Source organism: Phoca vitulina, unplaced genomic scaffold (assembly GCF_004348235.1).
Source record: "Phoca vitulina isolate PV1807 unplaced genomic scaffold, GSC_HSeal_1.0 scaffold41, whole genome shotgun sequence".
Classification (NCBI taxonomy): domain Eukaryota; kingdom Metazoa; phylum Chordata; class Mammalia; order Carnivora; family Phocidae; genus Phoca; species Phoca vitulina.
In genome coordinates, this window is record NW_022589744.1 from 6,107,532 (window position 1) to 6,127,422 (window position 19,891).

Consider the following 19,891-nt stretch of genomic DNA (forward strand, 5'->3'; position numbering starts at 1 on the left):
GATTGAAGTATGACTGGCAAATAAAACCTGTATACATGGAAGGTATATAATGTGATGTTTTGATTCAGGCATACATTGTGAAGTATTACCATCATCAAGCAAATTAACATATCATCACCTCACATGGTTATCATTTTTCTGTGTGTGTGTGTGTGTGTGTGTGTGTGTGTGTGTGGTGAAAACACCTGAGATCTACTACAAAAGTAAAAATGTATGACCTATTGACTTCCCTATTGTAGAACTCCAGGGAGATTTTTAAAAATATAGATGCCCAGTCCCACCACTGATGAAATGAATCATAATCTCTTAGGGTTGAATTGTGCTTGGTATTTTTTTTTTTAAAGTTCCCAAGGTGGTTCTGAAATACAGCCAGGGCTAAGAACCACTGAGCAAAATAATTACGCAAAAGCAACTGTAAATTTCCATGATTAAATACCAAGCCAGACCCATTTAGGAAATAGCTTTCTAAGCATCTTTTTAAAAAGAAACAAACTACATTTAGAGCACAGTGAAGTTCGAAGATCAGTGATCCTATAAACAAAATTCAAGCTGTAGTTCTGACCAGTCAAGTAGCAAGAAATAAAGAACTAATGTGGCCATTGGCAATGACCTTGTTCATTGCCTTCCTTTGGATGCAAAAAGTAGTTTTTAAAATATAAATAACACATGTGTTAGGAGATTCGTCTTTAGGAAATAATATTTGATTTTAATCACATCAGTACTCACTTGGCAAAATTTTCTCAAAATAAATCGTCAGTGCCACATAGAAGAAAAGATCAAAAGCCAACATGAAATTTGTTGCTATTATCAGATTTGAGTAGTCCGATGGATTAGGAAATGCATTGGAATTCAAATCATAGTCTGAGCGCAAAAGCTGAAAATTAAAAAGTAGTTAAAGAAAGGACGTTAGTTTTGTGATAAATTTTAAACAATTAGGTTTAGCGTAAACGTGTAAGAGCTACTTTTTGCCTCCCACTAACACAAAGTTGAATGAAACTGCCTTCTTTACAATTCTCAAATCTTTTGGAAGGCATAGGTGTGTGACCAACTATAATGAAATTTAGTAACTGCTGTGATTAAAGTATGTTCCAAGTGAAACTGGAGCATTAGGAGTGTTACAGGATTTTTGTTCCCTTGGTGCCTGTTGTTCTTGGTCACGCCACTTCGAAGAATGAAGAGGTAGACCAGACAAAGAGTGGTGGGCAGCAAAGCAAAGTTTATTGAGCGATAGTATAAAGCTCCAGGAGAGGGAGGGGACCTGAGAGGGTTGCCCTTTTGGTATTCAAATCTAGGGGTTTTTCTAAGCTCTTTTGCAGATGTATCTTGAGCATCCTGAGTGTGGGCCCCTTGTGGATTGGCTGCTAAGGGGTGCCAGTCAGGGCTTTGATCATGCACCTGTCTACCTGTTGGGTTATTGTTCACATGTTGATGGTCTTTTGGGCTGACATTTGGACATGAACTGCCTCAACTTGTGATAGTGACCCATGTTTTATGGTTAATTGTTTTGTTTCAGGATGTTTTGCAAAAGTCACTTCTGCAGAGGCTACTAGACAGGATGCCATTGTGGTCTTGTCTAATCTGTAAAACAGGATGCTAGTGTGGTTTCATCTTAGCTGTCCTGGCTCTCTGTTTTCTTGTTGGGGACCCTGGCCCTGACTACCTAAGTGTCCAATTAAGTCCTAAAAGGAGGAGGCAGGGAAATATGGGAAAAGATGACATTTGAGCTCAACCTTAGATAAATTTTTACCAAATAGGATACAGGACAAAAGTGTGGTCCTCCTTGAAATGGCTACATGAGAGAGAATTCATGCTCTTGGAAAAACAAAACAAAACAAAACTGGTGTGTTTAAGGAGAACCTGTGGGAAAAGTGGGCTTGTCTATAATGTTCAAGTTAATGGGTCTTTTATAATTAATAATCCTTTCATTAAGAACTAAATAACGGATATGTATGCAATGATCGACATTACCATTTAATTGGAGGTACAGCAAAGTGAGTTCAATTTGAGAATCAGATAAAGAGAAATGACATTTGATGAGCAGAAATGAAATTTGCTGGTCAATTAATGTGTTTTTAATTTGTGATTTTCTTTTCTTTTATATGGTGGTTTATAGATTCATGTGTGTTGTTCAGTTACGAAGTCAAAATTCGAGCTGGAATAATTAGAATTAGATTTGCAATATCAAATCCATATTTAATTAAGAGCCAAAGGGGCACTGGGTGGTTCAGTCAGTTAAGTGTCTGCCTTCGGCTCAGGTCATGATCCCAGGGTCCTGGGATCGAGCCTCATGTAGGGCTCCCTGCTCCACATGAAACCTGCTTCTCCCTCTCCCACCCCCCCTGCTTGTGTTCCCTCTTTCGCTATGTCTCTCTCTGTCAAATAAATAAATAAAATCTTAAAAAAATAATAATAATAGTCAAGAAAATGCTTTAGATCATCTATGAAGAATGATACGCTGACCTTCCTTTTTTTCACTCACCAAATGGCTTATTTTGCTGAGCTCAGTATGCCTAAAGCTTTTAAAAGTTCATTTTTGCGGGGTGTCTGGGTGGCTCAGTCAGTTAAGTGACCAACTTTTGGTTTCAGTGCAGGTCATGATCTCAGGGTCCTGGGATCGAGCCCTGTGTTGGACTCTGCACTTAGCACAGAGTCTGCTTGGGATTCTCTCTCCCTCTGTCCCTCTCCCCTATTGTCTCTCTCTCAATCTCTCTCTCAAATACATGAATAAATCTTTTTTAAAAAGTTCATCTTTGCAATGTCACAGTAATTGGCACTGAGGCTTTAAATCTGACAACGCTAATCATAGAAATGACTATAGACAACTGAATTCCAGACAGAAAAGATGTTTCTGAAATTCCATCAATCAACAATTGGATTGTTTCTCACCTGGGCCATTCCAAGCATGAAGGCGAAGGGGCTAAGAAAGCTTAAAATCCACTCCAAGGATGTAGGAAGTTGCCCGTACAATGCTGTAAATCCCAAACTTCCCCAAAAGACGGTGAGAAGGAACATGACCAGACCAGTGAGGAAAGATTTCTTTACCAAGACACTCATTAGAAAAGCCAAAGCTATCTAAAATGAGAGAAGATCCAGTTGGTTTATATTTCTCTAAGGATTATTCTTAGCATAACACAATAAGGGATTGAATATACAAAATTAGAGTTACATTTTTTTTTGGTCTATAATACAAAACTGTGCTCTACAAATTGCACTATAAGTTGGCATTACAAAACACTGCAAATCTTTTAAAAAAACACTACAAATCAAATACATAGATATACATAGATGTTCTCAGGCAAAGAGTAGACAGTGAAGAAAAGGGATATGGAGAATAATTACCTATTTAGAAACCAACACTTGATCCTTAGGGTAGATTGGTAAATTGGATAGAAAGCAATTTAATTCACCAACTCACCAAAGACAATCCATAGAGGAAAAAGAGGGTGAAGATCGCCATGAAGCCAGTCAGAATGACAAACTGGACAGATTTTATAATAAGTGCCAAGAAAAGTGCCATAATGAAGATGAAAACACCATAGAGCAGACCCCAGGAGAGCCTAGGATGGAAATAAGATGTTATTTTAGAATTTCATGTTCCATTGAAAGGAGGATCTAGAATGGATTCTAATATTATTCATTGATCCATTCATTCTTTCAGTAGATACTTATTGAGTTTCAGGATATATAAATACAAGATAAATGTTTTGGGAAGAATTCTATAGGAATTAGGGATATTTTTTGTCCTAAAATTAATTCCAGAAATACACACACACCTACATGTACACACACACATCACTGTGGGGAAAAGGAGAAAATAGTCTTCCAGTCTGATTGATTTTGGTTGAAACATTTTTTTCGGCTGCCTTCATACTCTGTGACCTTGAGCAAACTCTGTAATCCCTCATCATTTTCTTTCTTTTTTTTTTTTTATTGCTCTGTACACTAGGAATAATACCACAGTTTTAGTTCAATGAAGTTATGTCTATGTGGGACACTGTCTTAGTACACGGTAACCCCTCAGTGAATCTCAAATCCTTTTCTCCTCTCAGGCCTCTCTAGGGGTGAGGAGCTTCATGGATTTCCTCAAAGATATAGGATAGTTCACCTTCCTTTCTTCAATTCTTTTATCACGTTGATCACTATTCTTTGAAGGGTATAATGAAATAATGAAAAACAAAAACAGCAGCAAAACCAACAAAATAATAGTCCACACATATAGCAATTACTCTGTGCCAGAAAGTGTTTTATGAACTTAGCAAATAGAAAATCATTTTATTTTCACAAAGGCTCTATGCAGGAGCATCATTATTTTCTTAATTTCTAGACAAAGAACCTACTGAACAAAGATGTTAAGTAATATGGTTTCAAGTCCAGGCATTTTGGCTCTAGAGTCGTTAGATTTCACTGCTCCGTCATACTTCCCTCCAATATTAATTCAATAAGCAGTTCAATATTGACTTATAGCATTTTCTTCCAGATTCCAAATTCGTTGCCATTTGCATATTCCACCTGGCTTCCTAGCCTCTGTGTTACTTTACTTTCTCTTCACTACGAACATCACCTCCATGCTTTTTTCAGTCATTCTCAAGTTCTCTCTCACACAGGGCCTTGTCCATCCAAACTACCCAGCCCTTATTCACAATCCTGTTCTGCCAGCTTCTTCCTTCAAATATATCCATCATACCAGATCTTTAGTCTCAAAAGAGCTCCTGATCTTTGACCTCTTCTTTTCCCCCTTTCAGTCCATGCTGGCTTGAATTCCACTTCCATCCAGCTTTGACACCCAAATCTGCCATTTCTACTGCACTCTTACCAGTAGACTCAATGGCCATCCCTCATTATCCCTACCTCACAACCACCACACAAACCCAAACCTGCTATTCTTTCTTCAGTCTGAGAAGCACAGTAACCCGCAGCCTTAACTTGGCAAGTATTACATCAATGACAATTTATCCCATTCATAGGGAAGAGTTAGAAAATCATTAGGTTTGACCTCAATGAGATACCACCTCACACCAGTCAGAATGGCTAAAATTAACAAGTCAGGAAATGACAGATGTTGGCGGGGATGCGGAGAAAGGGGAACCCTCCTACACTGTTGGTGGGAATGCAAGCTGGTGCAGCCACTCTGGAAAACAGTATGGAGGTTCCTCAAAAAGTTGAAAATAGAGCTACCATCTGATCCAGCAATTGCACTACTAGGTATTTACCCCAAAGATACAAAAGTAGGGATCCGAAAGGGTACGTGCACCCCGATGTTTATAGCAGCAATGTCCACAATAGCCAAACTGTGGAAAGAGCCAAGATGTCCATCGACAGATGAATGGATAAAGAAGATGTGGTATATATATACAATGGAATATTATGCAGCCATCAAAAGGAATGAGATCTTGCCATTTGCAACGACGTGGATGGAACTGGAGGGTATTATGCTGAGCGAAATAAGTCAAACAGAGAAAGACATGTATCATATGACCTCACTGATATGAGGAATTCTTAATCTCAGGAAACAAACTGAGGGTTGCTGGAGTGGGGGGTGGAGTGGGAGGGATGGGGTGGCTGGGTGATAGACACTGGGGAGGGTATGTTCTCTGGTAAGCGCTGTGAATTGTGCAAGGCTGTTGAATGTCAGATCTGTACCTCTGAAACAAATAATGCAATATATGTTGAGAAAAAAAAAAAGAAGAAGGTAGCAGGAGGGGAAGAATGAAGGGGGGGAAATCGGAGGGGTAGACGAACCATGAGAGACGATGGACTCTGAAAAACAAACTGACAGTTCTAGAGGGGAGGGGGGTGGGAGGATGGGTTAGCCTGGTGATGGGTATTGAGGAGGGCATGTTCTGCATGGAGCACTGGGTGTTATGCACAAACAATGAATCATGGAACACTACATCTAAAACTAATGATGTAATGTATGGGGATTAACATAACAATAAAAAAATTAAAAAAAAAAAAGAAAATCATTAGATTTGAATACTGATGCTTTGAAGAGGCCCACTCTTCCTGAATCCCTACATTTATTTGTGCTACACTTTACTCACCAGAATGCTGAATCCCGAAGACCCATCATCCTCATCAAGCCCTTCATCTTTTTCCTCTCTCTTGTAACGTTAAGAGATGCATAATAAGTGAATGAGGAAAAGGAAATAACGCAGAAGAAAATGAAGAAATCAGTTGCAATCCCCCCTTGACTGACAAAGGGATGTATCTTCATATTTTTTCCAGTAACGGACATCAATTCCTCCATCACTGAATGATTTGTTGCAGTCTGAAGAAATATATTAATAAACAAAATTTGTATATTCATGGATGGCATGCTCTGTTTTCTTTCAGTCAACTGTTTTCCTCTGAATGTGTAAGTGGTCAATCTGGATCTGATCCTAGCCTAAATTTTCACTTCCATGTTCCACCATTGGCCCACTTGGGGCCCTGACTCCCAGCATTCTGAGCTTCTCACAGTTCTCAAAATTTACGATGTGTTTTATCACCTCCCTGCCTAACACTGCCTTATAATGTGCTTGAAATCCATTTATGACTTTATATACTTGGCAAATCTTACCTCAAGCTTCCGTTTTAAATGTTACTTCAATTAGGAATTCTTCCATGGCATTCTAGTCTGAGAAATTAGGCTTGTTTACTTACAGACACTTTATACCTCCCTATACCTTACTTCTCCCTTTCTAATAATGTTCTTTCTTTCTTTATTTATTTAAATTCTAGTTGGTTAACATATACCGTAATACTGACTTCAGGAGTAGAATTTAGTGATTCATCACTTACATACAACACCCAGTGCTCTTCACAAGTGCCCTCCTTAATACCCATCACCCATTTAGCCCCTCCCCCACCCACCTCCCCTCCAGCAAACCTTAGTTTGTTCTCTATAGTGAAGAGTTTCTTGTGGTTTGCCTTCCTCTTTCTTTTTTTTTTTCTTCCCTTATGTTCATCTGTTTTGTTTCTTAAATTCCACATATGAGTGAAATCATATGATATTTGTCTTTCTCTGACTAACTTATTTTGCTTGGCATAATACACTCTAGCTCCAGCCACATCATTAAAATGACAAGATTTCATTCTTTTTGATAGCTGAGTAATATTCCATTATATATATATGTATGTGTATGTGTATATATATATATATATAATGTGATAATATGTGATATATGTATAATATATATAAAGACAAATATAAATAAATACATATCTATATATATGTATCACAACTTCCTTATCCATTCATCAGCTGATGGACATTTGGGTGCTAATAATGTTCCTATTATATGCCTGGCTTCTTGACAAGTTTGAATTCTTGGGAGAGAAAGTTTCTGTTTATGTTTGTAGCCCCCATGGCATACAGAAACTTTATAAATAAACTTTGTATTAAAGAAACCAGTGATTAAGTGAAAGAACAAGGCTACCCATTTATGTATTATTTCATGAACCTTTTGAGGCCTCTAATATCATTAGTCTGCATGCAACATTAGTTAGCATGGAACATTTGAACTCACTTCTATAATAGCAGCATTGATAACAGCTTGAAGAGCGACGAAACCTCTCTCCCAGTACTGTGAAACTTGGCAGTTAACATCGCCACTCATTTTAAAACAATGAGCTTTAAGAAAAAAAAGAAAGCCATAAATATCATTATGGATTATTTCAGTCCTGATTATAGGAAACAGTGGACTTTACAATGGCTGCACATTCCAAATGTTGTTATTTTGACTCAAGGCCTATGAAAACATAAACTGGAGTAATGATTCTCAAAGCAGGGCAGACAGAGCACTTATAGGGGATGTTCTGCATTAAATTAGCATTTAAAGCATATACTATGCTTTCTTACACTATCTTCCCTGCTTCTTCACCCATCAAGAATTTTGTGGAGCTTTTCTCTTCTATGATTTTGTATTGTCAAAACAATCTTTTTATGTTTTTCAAAGGTTAGTAGGTCTTTTATGGATTGAGAACCATATGGATTGAGAACTAGAGCTTTGCCTAACATTACATGCAACACAGGCAATAATGAGCAACTGGGAGTTCAGAGGAAATAACTTACTATGTTCAAATCGTGTCAACCAGAACATCTTCTGAAGAAAAAACATCTTACCAAAAAAAAAAAAAAAAAGCCTACCAGTCCATTGAGTATTAAACTGCATTAAAGAGATGGTGATATTTAATATGAAAAATTAAAATTGAGTATTAGAGGGCGCCTGGGTGGCTCAGTCGTTAAGCGTCTGCCTTTGGCTCAGGTCATGATCCCAGGATCCTGGGATCGAGCCCCGCATCGGGCTCCCTGCTCTGCGGGAAGCCTGCTTCACCCTCTCCCACTCCCCCTGCTTGTGTTCCCTCTCTCGCTGTGTCTCTCTCTGTCAAATAAATAAATAAAATCTTTAAAAAAATAAAAAAATAAAAAATAAAATAAAATAAAATTGAGTATTAGAATTAAATGCATGTTTCATGTTTCATTAACATTTTAAATATTTAAAAGTCATTTGGAAACAGTTCAAGCCTACAAATGATGATATAATGAACACATATGTAAAAAAATGAATAAATCATTACAAATACAACTGGAATTCCCTGTATATTGTCTATGATCTTATTGCTTTTCCTAGCAGCAAGCTCCTAACTGCTAACTGCTTTCCTGAACTTTGTGTTTATATATGCCATTAAGCTTCTGTAATGTATCCCCAAACTACACACGTAATTTAAAATTGTTGAACTTTCTATCTTCTACCTCATTACAGTCATCATTCTGCATTTTGCTTCATTTGTTCTATGTTATGATTTTGAAATTTATATAGATGGCCCCATTTTTTCTTCTTATGATTGTGTAGAACCACGTTGCAGGAATGCAACTCAGTGTATTTATCCATTCTCTCATAGATGACAATTTGGTTAATTTCTTTTTTCTTTTTGCTATTACAAAAAAAAAAAAAAGCCACTGCTATGAAAATACTTATATATGTCTTCTCATGAATATGTGTGTATCATCAGGATAGTCTATGATATGCCTAGTAACAACCTTCAACATCTTAATGTCTTTTCACAGCAACAGTTTACTTCTCACTCAGACTATAGATTCAGCACAGGTCTTTGGAAGGGGGGGAGCGAGGTCCTCTGTTTCACACCAGGGGTCCCAAGGTGACAGTTTCCATCTAGCTTGCAGAAGAAGGTGAGGAAAGGGTAGAGAGAACTCACATCTGTTTTTCAATGCCTTGAATCTAGGTATCTAATTATAGCTACAAAACAATTATTCTATGCCCTCAGAAGGAGAGGAGAATAGGCTGCAAATCTTTAACACAGGCATGAGACTTTCACTAATAAAGTTTCTATGATGCTAAATTTCTATTTAAATTCTATTTAAATTTCAATTTAAAAATAAAATTTCTCAATATTAAATGTTTAAAATATTTTTATAATATTGGGTTTTCTTTGCTACATATCCTCGTCAATACTTTGTATCGTTCTGTTTACTGTTTTTGGCCAATCTTGTTAAATATAAAATGATACCACATGTGGTTTCTAAATGCATTTCCCTGATTACTAATGCAGGTCCAAGTGTTTATTCTTGATCTGTGTTTCTCCTTCTATGAAGTTCCTATTTATATCTTTCACTTCTTTCCTATTTCTATGCTTTTTTTCTTATTTATTCAGAGAAAATCTTTATATATTCTGGTATTAACTTTTTGTTAGTTTCATTTGCATAAATATTTCATCACAAGTTTTGCCCTTACTTTTCACTCTCTGATGTCTTTTGATAAAGATAATTCCTTAATTTTGATCTAGCTGAATTAAGCAAACTTTTCTTTTATAGTTTATGTATTTTTTGTTTTGTTTAAGAATTCTGTTCTATCCGACAGTTATAAAGATATTCTCCTATATTGACTTCTAGAAAGTTTACAGGATTTTTTTTTTCACTGAGTTCTGTACCTGGAATTGATTGTTTAGTATGAGATAATTTCATTTTGTTCTTTATGGAGAGATGATTTTCCCAGTACCAATCACAGTGTCTTCTCAGTCATATGTTAGTTTTCATGTTTATGTGAGAGCTTTCCAGGTTTCTTTCTTCTGTTTCATTGGTCTATCTGTCTTTTACTATGGTAATAGCATACTCTCTTAATTACTTATTTAATTCTTTTTAAAAACCATCTTGGCCTTTTTTCTTGTCTATGCATTCACTGAGTATATAGTCTCTCCAGTTTCCAAATTAATACAGAAATGTCCATCTCATATAAACCCAAGATCTTCTCACCTGTCCTCATGTAGCTAAAACCCAAACCTCTTGGTTGGTGAGATTGGCAAAATCATAGAGCATTAACAATAATCAATCACTCTGGATTTGGTGCCCTCTTCATTTTGGGCCCTCAAAAATAAGCTTACTCAGACATTTGAAGAGAAGCTTCTATTTTATCCATAAACAATTTTACTTTCCTTTAGCAATATATATTATAACCACATATTGCATTTAATATATATGTATATGTGCACATGCATATATGGAAATATATAATATATATATAAAACCATATATAACAACTATCTAATACAGTATGTTAATAAACCCAAAAACCAATGTACATTTTTAAAATGTGTTGATTATCCTGTTGACATCACATTGCAGATAGGGATTTTTAAATTTGCTGTATTAACATCCATTCCTATATATAACTTATGACATAATTGAAGTGGACAGCACTGGAATTACATAGCTGGAAAAGTTACCTTCATGGTCCCTGTGTTCCTTCTTTGTCGGGATTCTGTATCCCAGCAAGAATTTCAAATGATATGAGAATGTATTAGTAAAGATGACTTGTATTACTTCCTCAGGATAATCTGGCATTAATTCTTTAATATTTTCTTCATTGGACAGCCCCAAAACTTTTATACCTGCCATTACAAGAAGGGAATATATTTGTTAGTAAATTACTAGGAGATCAACTTCAGGATGTCATGATAAATTACTTTTACTAGAGTTCTTCATGGAAATAAAATCAAATATCAACTTTGAATAGGTCAGGCAGAGTAAAGTTTGGGAAGAGACATTGCTCTTCAGAAGAACTACATGAAAATTAGTTATTTTATTTTCATTTGTAGTTCTTGAACCAATTTCAATCACATATAATATTATTCCATACAAATTAAACTATTCACAGGAGAATTAGCATTGCAATAAATCTACAATTGTAGTAAAAAAAATGGTCACGAATGGTAGGTCATTGTGTTTAAATCACAATTAGGCTCTGGTTTATAGCAGATGGAAATAATTATAAAAATTCACTTTCCTTTAATAATCCTGACAGTATGGTAAATATACTTAAAAAAGGAAGAATGAAAAATTTTAAAAATACGTCGATTGACATCACTAAAATAATCCCTCTTTTCAGCAGATATTGTGTTCAATGCCATACAGAGGTCTCACTAAGACTGAAAGAATGAGAAGGAATGCAAAGAAAGTCCTGGATTGGGGTGGGAGTGTTGAAGATGCAAGTGGAGGAAAAAGGCAGCACGTATTTTGATAGAACTATTCTTTTTCTGGAATCTATTCCTTAAATCCATGTAATCTTGAGCAAGTCATGTAAGCTTTATCACTCAATTTCCATTATTTGTAAAATAAACAATAATATCTATTATTAGTACATAATATTACTACAGAGTACAGAAAAATATAATACAGAATAATATTATCACAGAATAATATTCTATTACTACAGAATAAAGGCTCTATAAAATCTAGTGCATGAGAGCATTTAATGAATATTAAGACTAGTTCTCTTGCCTCTGCACTAGGCTGTTTCTCTTCTGATTTCAGAAAATTATTCTAAAGGAAAGTGACTTTGACAGTCATAATGCTCTCCTTATTTTTCACTGGTAAGTATCTTAACACTGAAGGGTGGAAACTTGAAACTCAGAATACTCATCAATAGAATCTTCAAATATAGTAAGACAATTTTTGGTAGTAAAAAGCTGGAGATAGAACTCCCATAATCAAATTCAAGAAAAGACTCATTGTTTTTGTCTCTAATAATAAGCAAATACTAGAGTGACAGTCTCATTCTAGTAATAAGGCTTCCACAGCCAAATGTCAACAATTCCCTAAACACTCCTGCTTTTCAAAGTCTCCAAACACTATATTCCATGCTTCCCCAAACCCTATGCAAGATCAAGATTTCTTTGCTGAGAGACTGTGCACTCAATTTCACATAATCTATAAATTTTGACAACACAGTTTATCAACTGAAATGCAAATTAAATGCATGTCTCTGCAGTCAAATGAACCAAAAATTGACATCAGAAATTCCTCTTGGTTGCTAGAAAACTCACCTTTCATGAAGGAGGCTAAGGCTACTTTACTCATTATCTGTTGGGTTGTATTGGTGACAGGTGTGTATATAATAGACAATGTAGAATCTTTAAATGAGTCTACCGGTCCCAGGTCCACAGCAGGCAGTGAAGAAAAATCATTAACTTTATGATTAGTAGGATATAGATACAAACAAAGTAGGAGGAGCAATGGGGTCAACCATTCCTACACAATCCAAGAGAAAGAATAAAGAAAATTATGATTTTGAATTAGTTATCCACAATCATTTGGTCATACAGTTTGTCTTGTGCATTTTTCTGCTTTCAATATACGCCACATTATGAACTGTTTAAAATATGTACAGTACAAAATTCAGCAGTCTGAGTAATTCCAATGAGCTCTTAATAGGTATTCAAGTGTATTGATCCACAGCACCAGTCTAAAGCATGCACTGATCATGAAAATATGAGAGGCAAGCTATTATAAATTATTACCAGCTGGTATGACCTACTCATGCTGTATCTGGTTCTACTGAGAGCCTAGTGTTACATGAGACAGTTCCAAGGCACTGCTTACTGAGTAATAATATACTGGCTACATGCCAAGATCCTGGTATTGGAAACTCAGCACAATTCAGGCAACCGGAGAAAGACTGTTTTGTTAGTTATCATTGTTGGTCACCTGCAAACTTCCAATAAGACATCACTTTATTTCCTAAATGGATGATGATAGAAAAAATTCACAATTAGACAGTAAAATTCTAATTTAGTTAAAAATGCTACTAATTTATATCTATCTGATTTTCAGAAGATATTGAAGTTCAACCAGGATTTTTGTTATATGGTAAAATGATAGGAGCTAATGCTAATTTTCTTCTTGGTACTAATAACATTTCCAAGTTTTCTACTCTTTTGAAGAGAATGATTTATTTTTAAAAAGAGAAAGAGATTCAAAAGAGAATATACCAGTTACCTACTTCCGTGGGTTAATTAACCATGCCTTCAAAATCTCAGTGTCTAAACCTGACTATCCATGAGTAGGAGCCCTAGCAAACATGTGACCACTGACTTTTAAAACATTTATTGGATTTTCTATTGCTGGCCAGTGTCAGTGACTTTAGACCTCAACTTGGGATCTGTGTCAACTGAAAGGTCTGCAGACAGATTGCAGTTTGAGGAACAACTCCTTCTCTTGTAGAGAGGATTTCTGGTTTGGTTTGGTTTTTGGAAGGGGAGATAAAGTATGGTTACTTCCCAGGAAATATACATTTCCATATTGTAAATAAGAAGTGACAGAGATACTGAATCATACCATCAAGGACTCTCTTTTCATTCTCCATTTCTTCAGAAGGTTCTTGCATAATAATGCCCATGTCTGTTGACACACACTTATTTCTCTCTTAATCATTTTGCCCTGTTTAAGAAGAAAGAAAAAGAGAAGATAACGTAAATGTGACGATCTTCATGAGAAGACATACCCTGCAAACAGAAAAAGAGCAGCCTGATAATTGCAGTGCTACAAATGAGTGCTTGGACTCTGTGAGTTCCAAAGTTAGCGTGTTATGACTCCCCTGGCTTTCTTTTCTTTCCACTTCCAAACTCTTTACTGCCTTATTTTTTTGGTCATGCATTGTATCAGTGACCAACGTATTGCCTCAGCTCTATGAAAATGGATCTCGGCCTTTTAAATTGTTTTCTTTGCCAGCCGGCATGATGTAAAGCTTTGTCAGCAGAGAGGATCGAAGAGACATTGCAGGAAGAAGAGGCCCTCCTTTCTGGTGTCAGAGTGGTTCATTTTCCCCATTCCTAGAGACTGTATTTTTTTTTCCCCACTGCTCAGACTAAATGATTTTCTCCAATGCAAAGTGCCTGGATGGTGAAGGTTTCACTGTGTGTTTTCAATAGCTCTTGACTCAAGAGCAGTAATGTATCTGGGAGCCCCAGACAGCTAGGGCCTTTCCCCCAGAGCTTTGTTTCCTTTGGATCCCCTATTGCAAAGTCAGTGCACTCCTTGTGCCCATGGCTTGACTTTCAGTGGGCTGCGACAACACCTATCTAAACACACCTTAGTTGACGCAACATGACCCTTGCATGGAGTAAAAAGCAATGGCCATCTACCACCATGGGTGGGGTGGGAAACCTCCCTGCCCCCATTCCTAAGCAAAGGTGAGTTGTTGCTGAGGTTTGCTTGGCAACCCAGCATTGACACAAAGCAGAGACAAGCTATTACCCAAAGAGGGGTGAAGCAGCTCTCACATATCCAAGACCTCCCAACAGATACAAGAACAGATTGTACAACAGGCCACAAAACAAGTCTTAGCAAATTGAGATTATACTGAGTATCTTTTCTGACCATGGGGATAGGAAACTAGAAATCAGAAACAAAAGAAAAGCTGGAAGGATATTGAATCCATGATCAAAGACCTCCCAACAGAGAAAAGCCCAGGGCCAGGATCAGATGGCTTCTCTGGTGAATTCTACCAAACATTTAAAAAAGAATGAAGGGCACCTGGGTGGTTCAGTTGGTTAAGTGTAGGCCTTCAGCTCAGGTCATGATCCCAAAGTCCTGGGATTAAGTCTCGAGTTGGGCTGCCTGCTCGGTGGGGAGTCTGCTTCTCCCTCTCCCCCTCTCCCCTGCTTGTGCTCTCTCACTCTCAAATAAAATAAAATCTTTTTTAAAAATTAAAAAATAAAAAAGAATGAATGCCAGTCCTTCTCAAAGTTTTCCAAAAAATTGAAGGGGAGGGAATACTTTCAAACTCACTCTGTGAGGCCAGCATTACCCCGAGGCCAATGACAGATGACACTAAAAGAAGAGAACATTATAGACCAACATCCCTGGGGAATTTAGATGCAAAAATTCTCAACAAAACGTTAGCAAACTGAATGCATCCACACATTAAAAGGATCACACACCATGATCAAGTGGGATTCACTCCTGGGATGCAAGGATGGTGCAACATATGTAAATCAATAAATGTTATACACCATGTGAATAGAATGAAAGGTAAAAATCATATGATCATCTCAATAGATGCAGACAATACATTTCACAGAAGACAACATCCTTTCATGATAAAAACCCTCAACAAAGTACGTATAGAAGGAATATATCTTAACATAATAAAGCCTATATACAATAAGCCCATGGCTAACATCATACTCATGGGTGAAAGGTTGACAGCTTTCCATCTATGATTGGGAATAAGACAAAGACACCCATTTTTACCCCTCCTGTCCAACACAGAAGCCCCAGTTCCTCACTCTACTTTTGTCAACACCTTTTGTCTGGTAACTCTTGAGTTCCTTCCTTAAAGGCAGAGTATAACTTTGACTGTAGAAAGGAGTGGGAGTGACTATGTGCCAATTCTCAGCCTAGCCCTTATGAAGCCCTGGGTGTATCTGCTTGCTGTTATGGCTTGGTCATTGCTGTAAGAGAATACTGGGCCAGCCTCTGGGACCTGAAAAGCATATGAAACAGAGCTGAGTCATCCCAGTCATGCCAGTATAGAGTAGCCTACATCAGACTATGGGCAGCCAGACTCTAGGGATCCAAGCCTATCCAAGATCAGCAGAACCTCCTAAAAACCACCCCATTCATGCAGAGAAAGGGGAACCCTCCTATACTGTTGGTGGGAATGCAAGCTGGTGCAGCCACTCTGGGAAACAGTATGGAGGTTCCTCAAAAAGTTGAAAATAGAGCTACCCTACGACCCAGCAAATGCACTGCTGGGTATTTACCCCAGAGATACAAATGTAGGGATCCGAAGGGGTACACGCACCCCAGTGTTTATAGCAGCAATGTCCGCAATATCCAAACTATGGAAAGAGCCAAGATGTCCATCGACAGATGAATGGATAAAGAAGATGTGGTATATATATATACAATGGAATATTACGCAGCCATCAAAAAAACCCCCCGAAATCTTGCCATTTGCAACAATACGGATGGAACTAGAGGGTATTATGCTAAGTGAAATAAGTCAATCAGAGAAAGACAAGTATCGTATGATCTCACTGATATGAGGAATTCTTAATCTCAGGAAACAAACTGAGGGTTGCTGGAGTGGTGGGGGGTGGGAGGGATGGGGTGGCTGGGTGATGGACATTGGAGAGGGTATGTGCTATGGTGAGTGCTGTGAATTGCATAAGACTGATGAATCACAGATTTGTACCTCTGAAACAAATAATACATTATATGTTAAAAAAAAAAAAAGAAGATAGTAGAAAGGGAAAAATGAAGGGGGGAAATTGGAGGGGGAGACGAACCATGAGAGACTATGGACTCAGAGAAACAAACTGAGGGTTTTAGAGGGGAGGGGGGTGGGAGGATGGGTTAGCCTGGTGATGGGTATTAAGGAGAGCACGTATTGCATGGAGCACTGGGTGTTATGTGCAAACAATGAATCATGGAACACTACATCAAAAACTAATGATGTAATGTATGGTGACTAACATAACATAATAAAATTAAATTAAAAAAAAGATGAAAAAAAACCCCAAAAAACTATATCACCCCATGCATCCCAGCTATGTTTATTGTTATGTGTTATTTGTTGCTTCTTTCTCTTTTGCTGTGCAATGTAAATGCAGCTATAGACCACAGATATATTACTTAGGATTCCCTATTTAGCTTCTACAATATTGTGTTTCTTTGATTTTAGTGGCTTTTTATTTTTGGTTTCTAATTTGATCATGCTGTGGTCAGAGGAATTGCGACTCTGTAAGGTATTGCTTCCTGGAAATATCCTGAGACTTCCTTGGTGGCACAGCATATATTAATATTTGGAAATATTCCATAGATGCTTGAAATAAACATATGTCAGCTTTTAGTTTGTTTTATAATTGTGTTCTTTGAATTTTCAGTATCCTTTCTAATGTTACGTTTACTAGATCAATTATTTCATGATAGAATTCTATTAAATTTTTCCAGGCTGATAATAGGTTTGCCAATTTCTTATTGTATCTCTGTTACTTTTTAGTGTGTGCATTTAAAGACTAAGAGATTAGGTGCATAAAACATTGCTCTACTATTCATATTTTAAGGGTAGGTTGCTTCTACTTCTGATAATAGCACAGACTTTAGCTTAATATTTGCCTAATGTAGCTTTATCCGTCTCTTTTTTATTTTTTAATTTTTTTTAAATTGCCTTTTATCTTGTGTATACTTTTTTTTTTTAAGGTTATTTATTTATTTATTTGACAGAGAGAGACACAGCGAGAGAGGGAACACAAGCAGGGGGAGTGGGAGAGGGAGAAGCAGGCTCTCTGCTGAGCAGGGAGCCTGATGTGGGGCTTGATCCCAGGACCCTGCGATCATGACCCGAGCCGAAGGCAGACACCTAACAACTGAGCCACCCAGGCGCCCCTATCCCTCTCTTTATTTTTAACCTTTTGCAAATTTTTTAAATGTGTGATTAATGTAAGAAAGATTCATAATTTCTTTTTAGAAATCCAAGCTGATAGATGCTATATTTTTAAGAAGTGAATTTAGTCATGTATAAATTTTCATTTTGGATTATCTTTCACTGTGTTTTATTCTCACTTGAAGTCTGCTTTTCCTCTGCTTCTAGTTTTGTCCATATTACCTTCTATTGAAATTTATCAAGGATCCCTCCCCATGTTTTCTTCCTGTCCCAAAGATACAAAGATACTTATAAAAGATATTCCTTCGATGACTACTCTTAATTTGGGGTCTTTCCTGGAAAAATATCTTTCTTTTTCAAATGGAAACTCCACATAATTTATTATCCCTATCCTCTTATAGACAAAGACTTTCTAGAAATTATCTCTCTGCTGAATTTCCAACCTGATCATTCTGGTTATTATTATACAGAAATTTGTTCAATCTTTAAAGAATACACAAAGTGAATTTATTTTAGCCACCTATAGTTAATTAAATTTGCTAATGGATTACCCAGGTTACTCTGGGGATGCTGTGATATATTTGAGCTTGTTCTTGCGATGGAAGGTAGAAACTCCACCTGAAAAGGCTTGGATAGGCTTTAGCCAGATTAAGAAACTTCTGCCTGGCTCCAGTCCCTTCGATTTTCCTTCGGAAATTAGTATCGCCTACTTTATTTCCCCCCAACTCATGTATGTTCTGTAGTTTATCAAAAGACTAACAACCTGAATTCCTTACTATGCATGCAGTAGACAGTTCCAAGTTGTGAGGACTCTGATTTTTTTCCTCTTATATGTTTGTTAAAGTCAGAGCAAAATGCTAACACTTGAGGAGCTTGAAATCTCTGTTTACGGAAATAAAGTGCATTTGAAATAATATTGTGATAAGGAAATGTGGCATATTTCAATTCTGACTCAGTACATCTTGTGCACAGAGTAAAAGATCCTGGAAAGCATCTTACATTTCCCAAATTTGCAGAGCCCCAGAGTGAGAGCCAGAGACAAGACAAATATTTCTGTAAATGCTTCTGGTAAACAGTCTCAGAGTCATAGAACAGTTTATCCAAAATGCCCTAACATTATTGGGCAATAAAAGTAAATATCTATCACTTTGGAAAAAACTCAGGTTTACAAATCAATTCTCAAGATACTTAGTTCTTCCTAAATTTTTAAAGCAAATTTCGGCTTATTTCCAAGCTCAGTTTCTGGTTAAAAATCATTTAACAATTGCATAATGTTTAATAAAACACTGTATTTTAACTCAGCGCTTTCATTTACACAATATTAAACACTGAGTGTTCAAAAACATCAAGATAGCCCATTAGTTTTCAAAATGATTCTCCCACAGAGGGTCAGCATTCAATTCCTAAAGGCTTATTTCTAATTTTGCGAGAGGGAAAAAAAGGAAAAAACAAAACCTCCAAACGCAAATCACAACACGGAAAAAATACGGTGAACTTACTTTTGAGACATTTGAGGCCAGGACTCTGAGAAGCACAGTTTATCCACTGATCTCCTTATTTAGAAGAAAACAATGCACATTTTCCCCTGGTTTCTACCACATCTCTAGAATCTGCTTTAACTGACTTCTATGAAAAGTTCCTGCGAGGGCCAGCTTCAGAAGTTACAGCCTGGGCTCTGTGGACCCTGCCAAACATTGCATTCACGTGATCCCTCTTGGACCGTTGGGCTTCTCATTGACATTCGGCCAAATCCTGCAGAACGCAGTGGAATTTACACTTGGTGGCCTGTCCATATCATATCATAAGGAGCAATCTTATCAGAGAGATCCAGTATTCCTAAGCTTTTGTCTATTCTGTCCCACGTAACTGTTGGCTAATATCACCATTGAAAGCAGTGCCTTTGAAGAGAAAGTAAACAGTTGAATCAGAGAAAAGCTCCTCTCTACACAGGGCTCTCCAGTGCCTGATTGACATCATCACTTGGATAATCAGGGTTTTCATTTCTGTTTTTCATTTTTACTCAGCTCAGAATATTTCTAATCTCCCTCATGACTTAGTCTTTGACCTGTGAATTATTGAAACATGGGCCAATTTGCAAGTGTCTGGAGATGCTCCTGTTATATTTTGGTTATTGATTTCTAGTTTAATTGTATGATGGTCAAAAAATTTATTTTGTATGTCAAATTTGTTAGGACTTGTTTTGTGATCCAGGATATGATCTGTCT

At 36.9% G+C, this 19,891-nt stretch overlaps 1 protein-coding gene across 1 annotated transcript in view; it reads right to left on the reverse strand.

The window, feature by feature from the left end:
- LOC116647994 (ATP-binding cassette sub-family A member 8-like) overlaps nucleotides 1–19,510 on the reverse strand; it is a 63,906-nt gene extending 44,396 nt beyond the window's left edge. The window contains exons 1-9 of the mRNA XM_032429706.1: nucleotides 19,166–19,510; nucleotides 13,613–13,714; nucleotides 12,322–12,526; nucleotides 10,723–10,887; nucleotides 7,509–7,612; nucleotides 6,042–6,268; nucleotides 3,416–3,557; nucleotides 2,887–3,072; nucleotides 727–874 (exon numbers count right to left, since the gene is read on the reverse strand). Coding sequence (XP_032285597.1) covers nucleotides 727–874; nucleotides 2,887–3,072; nucleotides 3,416–3,557; nucleotides 6,042–6,268; nucleotides 7,509–7,612; nucleotides 10,723–10,887; nucleotides 12,322–12,526; nucleotides 13,613–13,708 — 1,273 coding nt within the window. The 5' untranslated portion in view covers nucleotides 13,709–13,714; nucleotides 19,166–19,510. The remainder of the gene's footprint in view (nucleotides 1–726; nucleotides 875–2,886; nucleotides 3,073–3,415; nucleotides 3,558–6,041; nucleotides 6,269–7,508; nucleotides 7,613–10,722; nucleotides 10,888–12,321; nucleotides 12,527–13,612; nucleotides 13,715–19,165) is intronic.
- Nucleotides 19,511–19,891: the final 381 nt, after the last annotated feature.